The 11420-nt window shown below is 49.1% G+C and overlaps 2 protein-coding genes across 7 annotated transcripts in view; both read right to left on the bottom strand.

Annotated features, from left to right (window-relative positions):
- The window catches only part of Hip1r (huntingtin interacting protein 1 related), a 29181-nt gene extending 23819 nt beyond the window's left edge, over positions 1 to 5362 (bottom strand). The window contains exon 1 of the mRNA XM_021162507.1: positions 5137 to 5362. Within this exon, the coding sequence (XP_021018166.1) occupies positions 5137 to 5229 (93 nt within the window). The 5' untranslated portion in view covers positions 5230 to 5362. The remainder of the gene's footprint in view (positions 1 to 5136) is intronic.
- A 3751-nt stretch (positions 5363 to 9113) lies between these two features.
- Ccdc62 (coiled-coil domain containing 62) overlaps positions 9114 to 11420 on the bottom strand; it is a 38765-nt gene continuing 36458 nt past the window's right edge. For all 6 annotated transcript variants that reach the window (XM_021163903.1, XM_021163906.2, XM_021163907.2 and 3 more), the window contains one exon: positions 9114 to 10888. The gene's annotated coding sequence lies outside the window, so the exon portion shown is untranslated. The remainder of the gene's footprint in view (positions 10889 to 11420) is intronic.

Raw genomic sequence — 11420 nt, 5'->3', positions numbered from 1 at the left:
CAAAAAAAAAAAAAAAAAAAGAAAGAAAGAAAGAAAAGAAAATGGGGAAACTAGACCAGGTGGTGGCGGCACACACATGCCTTTAATTCCAGCACTCCAGGCAGAAGCAGGCAGATCATCTCAGAGGCCAGCCTGGTCTACAGAGTAAGTTCTAGGACAGGAATACACAGAAACACTGTCAAGAAAAACAAAGCGGGGAGGTGGGGTGGGAAACTGAGGCACAGAGCAACAACAGAGCCAGGCCTGGCCCAGGTTCCTAAGTGCTCAGTACACTTGCCATAGTGCACTTCTCTTCCCCAAGGGGGTACAAAGGTGACTTTTCCCCTTCTACTGTGTACCCCAATTATGCAGGATGAGGTCAAAAATGTAGTCAGTGTGCCCCAGAGGTGCACAGAAGCAAAGGCAGGAAGCAGCTGAAGTACAGGCAGCTCAGTCCCAGCCTGGTCTGGAAGAAGACACTTCAGAATGCCGGCATCCTGGGAGGCAGCCCCAGCCCACCTTAAGTGTAGCTTCTCAAGTGTGTGAGCCAGCCTATTCACTTTCTGACAGGGGCTTTGGCTTTGTCTCCTTTCATTCAGCCAGCTGTTGTAACACACAGGCCTATGCCTACTCCTGGGGACACAGTGGAGACAGGACAGACCGCATCAGCCCTCAAGAATCCACCAGTCCTGAGATAACAGCTAGACAGAGTTAGGGGTTTTGGACATTCACCATGTGGGTTAGGGCTTTTCTCCAACTCTGGGGCAGGGATTTTTTTCTATTATTATAAATATTTTGTGCGTGTAAGCGTGTAGTAACATGTTATAATTACACTCTTCCCCCTCCTGCCGTGCTTGGAATCAAACTGGGGTTTCTTACTTGTAGGCAAGCACTCTGCTGTCGAGCTTCACCGAGACACACCCTGAGCTATAGGCAGACCAGGGCTGAGCAATGGCACGGGATCTGAAAGGCTCCCAGAACTTGAGAACTGTTTTCAAGCCAGAGCCTAGGGCAGGTTCAAGACACCTGCTTGTTCCCATGTGTCCTGCCTCTGCTAAGTGGGTCCTGAGAATCACCTGGCTGAGGCAACTCCACACCATACCAACGCCCGGGGCTCTGCCCCAACCACATCACCCCCATTTGCCTGAGGTCTGCTGCTACTCACGCCTGCCCCGTCCACAGGCAGCTGCTGACTGCCCCCGGGGCTGAGACTCCTTGGAGACAGACAGATGCAAAATGAGAAAAATCCCATTCACTCTTAACAGTGCTCCAGTGGGAAGACGGATTATTCAAGGCTAAGCTGGGCGAAGTCAAAGATACAATCCAAATGAACTTCACCTGCCTGTTTGCTTTTTTCTAGAAGTCAGCAGACATCTGAGTATTACACATGTGGCCCCTCTTCAGCATCTATTCAGTGCTACTGTATCAAGCAGCTACAGCCCGAAGTAGGGACTTGTCAATAAATGTTAATCTTTACAAGAGTTTGTTCCCTGGAGGGGGGAGGGGGGACTGCTGAAGAGATGCGTCACTGACCTGGAAATCGGAAGGTAAGAAGTACTTTCCATCCACCACCGCCTCAGCAGCTGGCTCCCAGTGGGCCGCCCTCACCCCACCCCTCACCCCTCACCCTCTCACCTTGGAAGCTGATGTTGCCCTGGGTTTAACCCTGCACCTTGATTAAAGGGCTTCTCTCAGCCTGACCTGAGAGAAGATCCCTCCCCTCTGCCTCTGCATGTTGTGGGTAAATCAGAGGCTCAGATACGCAACAAAAAGGGCAACTGTGTGTTTCCACAGAAAGGAAACTACAATTGGGATGTTCATGGCTTCTAGCGGCACAGTGTGCTCCAAAGACCACTCACCTCTTTCAGAGAGGTCCCAGATTTTGAACTTTGTGGGTGGAGGGAGTGGAGAACGGTAGGCCAACTATTTGCTGACACCCTACTATGTGCTAGACACTACTTATGTTTACGGTGTTGGATGTATTATCCCCCTGTTGCTGCTGTAACAAATTGCTACAGTTTTAGTGCCCTAAAAAAAGCACTGATACATCTTACAGTTCTTCCTGCTGGCCACAAGTCTGCAATGTTTTTATTGCCCCTGAGTGCTGGCCTTGTAGCTAAGGATATAGCTTGTGCCCCCATGATGAATTTATGTGGTGCGGGGATCAAACTCGTGGGTTCAGGAATCCATGGAACTACATTGCCAGCCCCTAGAATGGGTAGTGAAGCCCTAAAAGCTGGCACCAGTAGGTCTGGGTTTCTCTGTGTAGGTTCCTCACCTTTCCCAGTTTATAAAGGAGGGCATTACTCCTTAGCTGTTGGCTCCTTCAACCCACTTGTAGAGTTTAACCTCCAGCCATTGTAGCCACTTGCCTCCCAGCCTCCGTCATCTGCATTTAGGGACCCTGTTATGCAGGGCCCACCTGATGACTCATCAAACCAGCCACCTCAGGGTCAGATAAGCAACTTGATTCCATCTACAATCTGAATTACGCAAATAACCCAGTTAGTTAGGCTGTGGTCATCTTTGCAGGGACATGACTCAACCTATCTCAGAGTACATTTATCCAGAGACACAGAACTAGCCCTGTTTTCTGAAGCAGCAGTAGCAGACGCTATCATCAAGCAACTCGCCCACCACAAGGTGAGCAAGCACGTGAGATCTGATCTCCCCGGCCTACAAGCGTGCTACATGAAGTCAGAATATCTTTCTTTTCCCAAAGGTATACTATGCAGAATACAGGGACAATGAGTTGTGTAGCATTTTATAATCAATTTGAAAAGGGGTCTTATCAACGAAGGGACTAAAGAGGCAGAACACACTGCCTCTGGGACACTGTCTCCGGGACGCTGTCTCCGGGACATGCCACTGGGGTCAGAAGCTCATAACTGAAGCGCCAGCTGCCAGAAGGCAGGATGACTGCCTCCCTCCACACTCCTGAGAGGTAACCACAGAGCTCTCTGCAAAACAGGGTGTGTCCTGTCCACAGAGCAAACATGTAAGCACTCCTTTTCCTCCTGGCCCAGGGAGCCCAAGAGGAGAGGCTGGCAGGCGGCTGAGGACTTCAAATCTAAGCTAGCTATTCCACAGTCACCACCCTGCCAAACATCAATGTCAAGACAGGAGGTGTGTCCCAAAGGGAGGCAGGTCCCAGGACCAGATGTGCCATTTTCTGTCCCAAAGGACACACGGAAGCAGTAAACCAGGGCTCTCTAGGTCTTTCTTGCAAGGAGCCTGCCTGGCAGCTTGCTAGATATTTCTGGGAATGAGCTAATTAAATATTAACCACTTGCAAAACTATGTTCTTACAGCCCTCACTAAGTCACCGTGAAGACAGGCATACCCAGATGCTGGCCTCAAACTCTCCTGGGAAAAAGTTGCTCTCGAGTGGGTGAGTCCTGTGAGACTCCTCAGTACAAAGTTATACTTCATGAATAACCCTCTTCATCACTCAAAAACACAGGGAGGGCAGGCAAGGTGGCTCAGCGGGCAAAGGCGCTTACTGCCTTGACAACCTGGGTTTGATTCCTAAAACCAATATGGGGAGAGGAGAGAAGTTGTCCTCTGACGTCCACACATACACACAATAAATAAATAAATAAACAAACAAACAAACATAGCAAGAGTTTTAAAAGTGGGCAAAGCAGGTCAAGAGAACTCCCTTATTTACAAACCAGCCACCAACCTCATGTGGTCCCATATCAGAGATTGTCCCTCTGACATTCAGGAAGGTTACCCTTGACATAGTCATTTAAGAAGATCAATGAACTTGACCTTTAAAAGCCCATCTCCTCTCCCATCTCTTCCTGCAGCAATCAGCGTTCTCTGCACCTGCTTAAAAGCAGGGAGAGAAAAAAATTCTAAAACTCACTGAATAAATCAAGCTCTTGACAACAGATCCTCCGTGCCAACAGTATTTCTCTCTAGGCTCTGCGAGTTTACTAGCACAATTAATTATGTATTAATGACTTCACATCAAACGCCATGTTTGTTTTTTATGGTGGGGGATCCAGGCTGGACCAGATGGAGATCACACGGATAAATTAATCATTCGCAGCCAGGTTGGTACTGGCAACTTGGCATGCTCGCTCGGAGCCCTCCCGTCCTGAGGATTTATCCTTATCCCTGTCCATCATAAGCACAAAGGTGAGAGGCCTCCCGTTTTGTTATTTCAAAACTGAAAGCTAGTGGAGACTGCTTGTGCTAACGTGTTTTGAAAGCAACCGCAGACGAGTCCTTGCTCTCTGCTCTGACCAAGGGGGAAGGAACTCGCCAGTGGGGCACCCACAAATGCAAATGTCACCAACCTGCTTCAGATACAGGTGGGAGGAGTCTTTGGCTTCCTTTATTGCTAAAGCTTAAAAAAAAAAAAAAGCAGCCATTTCGGTCTGGGCTGACTTCGTAGTCAAATAAGTAGTGACACCCCTCCGCGCCCCCCCCCCACAACCTCCATGAGTCCACCCAAGACTTAATTAAGAACAGGGCAGAGTTTGTAAAACAAAAAGGAGGGAAGCAGACGTGTTGGTGGTGGTCGTCTGGAAGCAGGAGGATGATTTTTAAGGCTAGCGTGGGTTTCATGAGACCCTGTCTAAAAAAAAAAAAAAAACCCAAAACCAAAGCAACACCTGCACAGTGGGTCCCCAGAAGCCATGCATGAATGAATGCGCATCAGGGCCATTATTCAATTTTCCACGCCACCTTCTCGGGTCTGGCCCTCTCTTGGGAGAGCGGCGCGTGGGAGCACAGGAAAGGAGCCTGGGAAGTTTCCGTCTGTCAGGCGCCGGTGTTTAACGAGGGGGTGGCAGCCTATTTATAAGTGGGCCCCCGCGCGGGCAAACAAGTCTGGCGACCTACGTGAAACTTTTCACCGGGGCAGATAATAAGATACTGTGCGGCCGTGCGAACAGCTCGGCAGCGAGGGGAGCCGGGAGCTTCCCTGGAAAGGCGGCGGCGAGCAGAGGGCGCTCCGGGCCCCGCGCGGCCGTGCGCACCTGGGCCGCGTCCGCATCCCGGAGCCCAGCCCCGCTGTCGCGCGGCTTCCGGTCACCTGCGCCGCCCGGGGCCGCGGAGCCCGCAACCGTCCGCGCAGGGCCGAGCGCACCGAGGGCCGCCGCCGCCGCCGCCGCCACCGCCCGCCCAGCCCGTGCCCGCGCTCGCCTGCGTCTTGTCGAACTGCTCGCGCTCGGCCTCTAGGCTGTGGCCCGGCCTGCGGCTCAGCACCCGCGCCGGCACATTCTTGATGCTGTTCATGCTGCCGCCGACCGTGTCCCGGCCCGGCTCCGCGCGAATGAGGCGTCACCGCCCGCCTCGAGCCTAGGCACACCGAGGCCGCGCGCCGCGCCGCACGGGGAGGAGCTGCTGCCCCTCCCGCCAGTCACTCCGGCTGTCCAACCGACGCCCCGCCCTCCCCGGCTCCGAACGCTCCGCCCCCCGCCCCCGCCGGGTCCCGGGGACTCCTGGCGTGCCCCGCCCACTGCATCCCTTGATCAACCCTAGGATGCCTAGTAGCCCCCACTGTGGTCCCTTAGGACTCCCAGGACACCCTGCCATGCAACCCTCTGTCACCCAGTACGCTCTGCCCTGCACCCTTCCAGTCCCCGGGGACGCCCTATCCGGCACCCCTTCTGGTCCCCCGGGACTCCTTGAACCCCAAGACTCTGCATCCGCTTCGTTCCCGTGGGACTTCCTGGGAATGTCCCTTGTACACCTGTCCTTGTCTCCTTGCACAATTCTAGCTCTCCTGGATTCCCCAACACACCAGTTCCCTAATTCTGACAGATCAGATGGCAAGGACAAATACCCACTTAGCTTGGCTACATACCTTCTTACCATCTCCCCAAACAAAGGAAAAATCACGCTGGGTCTTTCTCTTCACCTGTAGGGGGGAAACTGGAACAAATAAGTCTTGTCTCCTTGAGTCTGGTCAGTAGCCATGCTGCAGGTTTCTTTGGTCTTTTTGTTGGGAGCCCAGCCATCTCTTCAAGTCTTTGCTTTTTGAAATGAAGTATCAACTCCCTGAGCTAGGAAATGCTGTCTTGAGTTAGACACCTGCCGGTCTGTCTCCTAGGTCAGGTGAAGCTCTCTGAGGACCCAGACGGACCCTTTCTTTCCCATTGCTCATTCCTTACTGTGTTGACATCCACTCAACATTTCAGAGTTGGACAAGGCTGTCTTTGCCACTAAGAAATTAGCCGTGCTTTATCTAATACCAATCAATGAAAAGCTCCTTTGCCAAAATATGAGTAACAACAACAGCCAATACTGAAAACCTATTTGCCAGGTATGGGACTAAACCCCTTATACCTATTATCTTGTCCCTAATCCTCAGCAAGTCACTAAATAGCCATGGTCAAAAAAGAAAAAACACAACAAAGGAGCCGATTTGTTCTATGCCAGCTGTTTCTCAGACTCTTTTTCTCACACGGGACAAAAACCAGTTATCCTGTGATTTTCATACAAAAGACCAGCCCCCATTGGGTATAGAACATCTACTACAGTGGCCTGTCATTATCAAAAGTCCCCATTCTTTTTCGTCAATAAAGGCTATTACTGCGCTGGGCATGGTATTCGGCATTCAGTCAGCAGGATCCCATTTAATCTTAAAGTTTTGGTGGTATTTTTGCAGACCAAGAAAAAAAGGGGGGGGGCTTAAGCCTAGGTTCACACTGTTGCAAAATGATGTCTTCAGGATGTGGTCGCAGATCTGCCAGGTTTCAGCCAGTGCACCCAGACAAGCACACTTGTAATGATACTGGAGTCCCTATGGCAATTACAATGTATCTGCGGGTGAGGTTTTGAGGAGCTGAAGGTCAAGGTGGCCTTGTGTTAACCAGCCTTCTGCTTTCCATACCTAGTAAAGCACCTGGTACACGACCATGCTTTTTTAAAATGGGCTTGAGGGTCAATAAAATGGGTTAGTAAAGGCACTTGCTGCCAAGCTTGAGGTCCTGCGTTCAATGGCTGGGACCCCCATGGGGGAAGGAGAGAAATGATCCCTGTATGTTGTCCTCTGACCTTTAATTTCAAGCTGTGGCATGCACATGCACATATACACAAAATAAACACATCAATTTAATTAAAAAAAAACAGGTGTGAGGGTAAGCATGGGACCTTTAAATCCAGCATTTTTGAGGCAGGTGGCCTCTGTGTAAATGAGGCCAACCCAGCTTATATAGTGACTTAAAAAGAGTTGGCATATAAAATGAAGGTTTTGAAAGAATAAACCAGCCCCACAGAGTAGAGAACAGAGTGAAGACTTTACTGTTAGCGTATGCTATTAGAAAAAGCATTTCCGGGGCACAAAGATGGAAACTCCACTGCCTTGTTTATTAAGGTTCACCTCCAGACATCATTTTCTTTTTTTGGCCCAAAGATTTATTGATTATTATACATAAGTACACTGTAGCTGTCTTCTGACACAAGAAGAGGGCATCAGATCTCATTATGGGTGGTTGTGAGCCACCATGTGGTTGCTGGGATTTGAACTCAGGACCTTCAGAAGAACAGTCAGTGTTTCTTAACCTGCTGAGCCATCTCACCAGCCCATCTCCAGACCTCTTGAGCAGAGGGGCCTGGTCGTTGACTGAATGTCACTAACTTGCTGCCATCCCCTTTTTAGTAAACTGTAATCGCTGCTTAATTGTTCCCCAGGGGAATATAAATTAGACCCCAACCGGGCAAAGTTTTGGGGGGCTCACTGAAAAAGACTGTGTGCTGCGGTAGCTACCACCTCGCTGACACACAGGCAGGATGCACCCAGCCCCTTTGCAGTTCCGTCTTGCGCCATCCTGGATTTTCAAGTCTGCACATGCATCATGCTCCTTCCAGAGCCTCAGGGACCTTGCACATGCTGTTACTATAGCTGGAATTCTCTTCCTGTCTGCCTGGTTGAGTGACTGCTTACCTTGCAGCTAGCTCAGATGCTACTTCTCCAGGGAAACTTCCCTGACTCCTCCACCCTGACCTATGTCTCAGTATCTCACCATTCTACTTCATAACACCAGTCTTCCACGTGACTACTTAAGGTCTGTGTTCCCTCCCTACCAGAACGCAGGCAGGGCTTACTTACCCAGTTATCTCCCAGGGCTTCCAAAGCTACATGGTGTGCTCACAATGAATTTGTATGTGTGAGGGACCAGGGATGGAATCCAGGGCCTTGTGCATGCTGGGAAAGTCGTTCTAACCGTGAGCTCTATTTCCACTCCTCTTTCTACTTTGTTTTGAAGTCAGGTCTCACTAGAGTTGCTTGAGTTGGCACTGAACTCCCTCTGTACCCTAAGCTTGCCATCCTTGGGCCTGGCCCCCAGCAGGTAGGGTTACCGATCCTGTCTGTGTTTTAAGCGTTACCTGGAGGAGAACCCACAGGTCCTCCTTAACTGGGCTGATTCATGTGTGCCACCACTTGATAGACTCTTCTGGAAGGCCACCCCATCTTAACCCTGGTGCATGTGTCTGGCATCTTGGTTGATTTTATTCATTTTGCTCTTCGGAACATGGGGTTTACTGATTAGAATCCCGGAGGCTTAAGTGGTGGGCCTTCCTGCAAGGTGCAGGACCAAAATCACATCAACTGCCTTTTGTTTGGTTTTCTTTTTCCGAGTCAGGGTTTCTCTGTACAGCCCTGGCTGTCCTGGAACTCACTCTGTAGACCAGGCTGGCCTCGAACTCAGACATCCGCCTGCCTCTGCCTCCCGAGTGCTGGGATTAAAGGCGTGCGCCACCACCGCCCGGCTTCACATCAACTGTCTTAAGGAACAGGAAGCTACAGGCATGATTCTAGCAAGAGACTTACAAATCAGGGACACAGGAGTAGCCATGGGTCACTGTTCAGAGTGTGACAAGGCTTTCGAGGCAGGGCCTTCGCTCTTGGGCTCACACCACAGTCTCAGTTCTAAGCATTCTCTTGGCACTTTCTGGGTAAAGCTGTTTTAAGTGTTTATGTGTAGTCTTGATTCAGAATTTCTTTTGGAGGGGGTGTTTCTATTTCTGTTTTAAAAGGTCTGTTCACAAGTTTTAAAAATACCCTGTACCGGTCTTTTCCAATGCTGAGATCATTTCTGGCAGGAGAATTACAGTATAATTCAGTCACTTTCTGATATGTTGGTTTTAGAGATGATAATGACAAAGTGGAAATCCTAAAGGTTAGTTTACCATGCAACTCTTTGCCACACTCGAGAAATTGCTCCAATATAAAAAAAAGACATGTCGAGACAGAGAAGTTGATCATATTAAAATTTGCCATTCTGAATTTCATGTTAATTCATAATAATCTTGTTGGATCAGAAGAGGTTTGTAAGGCTGGGCATGGTGACACACAGGTGGTAGACTCCTGCCATCCCAGCACTGGAGAAGCTGAGGCAGGGGGACCACACGTTTGAGCCAGCCTGGAATATATAGGTGCTATAGATATTTCAAGCCTATGAAATGAAATGAAACTTAGCTATAAGACAGTGGTTTCCGATCCTGCTCTACCCTGCTTTTTCCTATGGAGCATGTGATTGGTGCTCCTGTTGGCAGGCAAGTGGAGGAGCAGCCGTGAGCCCATCAGACAGAGCAGGAAAAGTTTACTATCTGCATTCTCAGTTTGGACCCTGGCCTCTTCAAGGGCATTCTGGGCGCCTCGCTTGGTTGGTTCACGATCAGCTCTGCATTCTTAATCTGGCTCAGCACAACCAGTCTGAAGAGAAACCAAGTATTTATAGAGTGTGCCAGCCTCACCCAGTTCCTTTTCAGCACCCTCATTACAAAGGTGAGCTCAACAGCCTCCCCCAACCCCACCCCGCCCGCCCCACCATGAAAATCATCTGGGAAGAAACCCTGAAGCCTCGAACAAAGGGACATTGACCCACACAATACAACCTTCATATGCAGTGCTTAGGAGACAGTCTCTTACCAGGCTGCATTAAAAGCTGCTTGTTAGCCTGGCAGTACTGGCGCACGTCTTTGATCCCAGCCCTCAGGAGGCAGAAGCAAGCAGATTTCTGTGAGTTCGAGGCCAACTTTGTCTGTAGAGCTAGTTCTAGGACAGCCAGAGCTACACAAAGACACCCTGTTTGGAAAAGCCATAAAGATGGATTAAATAAATAAATACCTTCCTTTGTTTTAGTTATGTATAATAAAAGGAAACCAAATAAAATGTTTTTTATTGTTAAAAATATTTTTACTGAATGAAACTGGTCAATTATGGTAGTAAGGGCAGAGGCAAATAGTATAATCTTCTTTTTAAAAAATAAAATTACAAGTAAAATAGAATTTTGAGTCTTCAATATTTTCTTTAAAATCCATATAAAACTTGATCTTCCAGCAAGCGCTGTCCTGTGTAAGTGAACTGTCTACTACAGAGCCAGGCAAGGTCCAGCTGTCTCCTGAGGACAGACAGGCCTTAACTGCTAGCACCCAGGGTAATAATATCCTGTTACAAACTTTGCACCACTTTATCTCAGGTCTACCACTACAACAAAGTCCAACACTAAAAGCTGAAGAGAAGAAAGACTGTGTCACATACCGGAAGCTGGCTTTTGGGAAATGATGGCTTTGATGTGAATATACACAGAGACTGTAAGGATCAGGAGGCAGACAGCTAAGGTGGCGTTTTACACACAGGGTGTCGGATATTCCCAGGATGCTGTTAAAAGGTGTCTGCATCTTGACAGCTTGGCTTTTGTCTTTCCCTTTCAGCGTATTTCTAAACGCTAAAGTAGAAGTAGGGCCTCAGTTTTTAGGCATGAAAATTATTTTTTACACAAAAAAATGGTTCATCAAAAACAAAATATAGCTGCTTTAAGAAGTGAGCTTTTGCGTGTCCCCTGGCCTTTGCATTAAAGGCTGCTTTTGTGGGGATCACAGTGCTCTCATTTATCTTCAGGTGGCTGACTGTATGGTGTCCACTCTCTGCCTTCCAAAGACAACTCTGTTTCGGGAGGAAACAAAACAGTCAACAAAATGCAAACGAGTCAGCACTGCATGGTGCTGAGAGCCCTGCTCTGAGCCCCTGAAAACACATCTGGTTTTCTTGGTTTCACTGAGGTCTGACAATGTTTTATATACATGAAAACTCCCCAGCAGTGAGAGCAGGGGCAGGCAGGGGAGGCAGGTGGTGGGGGTTGGGGGGGTGCAGCTCAGACAGCTTGCCCTCCTACTGGAAAGGCTCTGGTGCCTAACAGGAGACACCTGTAGCACCTGCACCATGGAATTCATTAAACTGCACTTGGAGGGAAGCTCTGACAGACTCAAACAACACAAGAAAGTGCTTCCTGGGTGACAGACTCACAAAACTTGAAGATTCTTTCCAGACAGACATACAGAAGCACTGTTCAAATGTAAATTTACATGCCTTTTGATAAGCTCTATTTTCTGGGTGGTGGTCTCACTATGTAGCCCAGGCTTACCTCCAATCCCTCATCCTTTTGCCTCCGTCTCCCAAGTTCCCAAGCACTAGAATT

The sequence above is a fragment of the Mus caroli genome, chromosome 5 (assembly GCF_900094665.2).
Source record: "Mus caroli chromosome 5, CAROLI_EIJ_v1.1, whole genome shotgun sequence".
NCBI classification, from domain to species: Eukaryota; Metazoa; Chordata; class Mammalia; order Rodentia; family Muridae; genus Mus; species Mus caroli.
The sequence above is the reverse complement of the archived record's forward strand: the minus strand, read 5'-3'. Positions and strand labels throughout refer to the sequence as shown.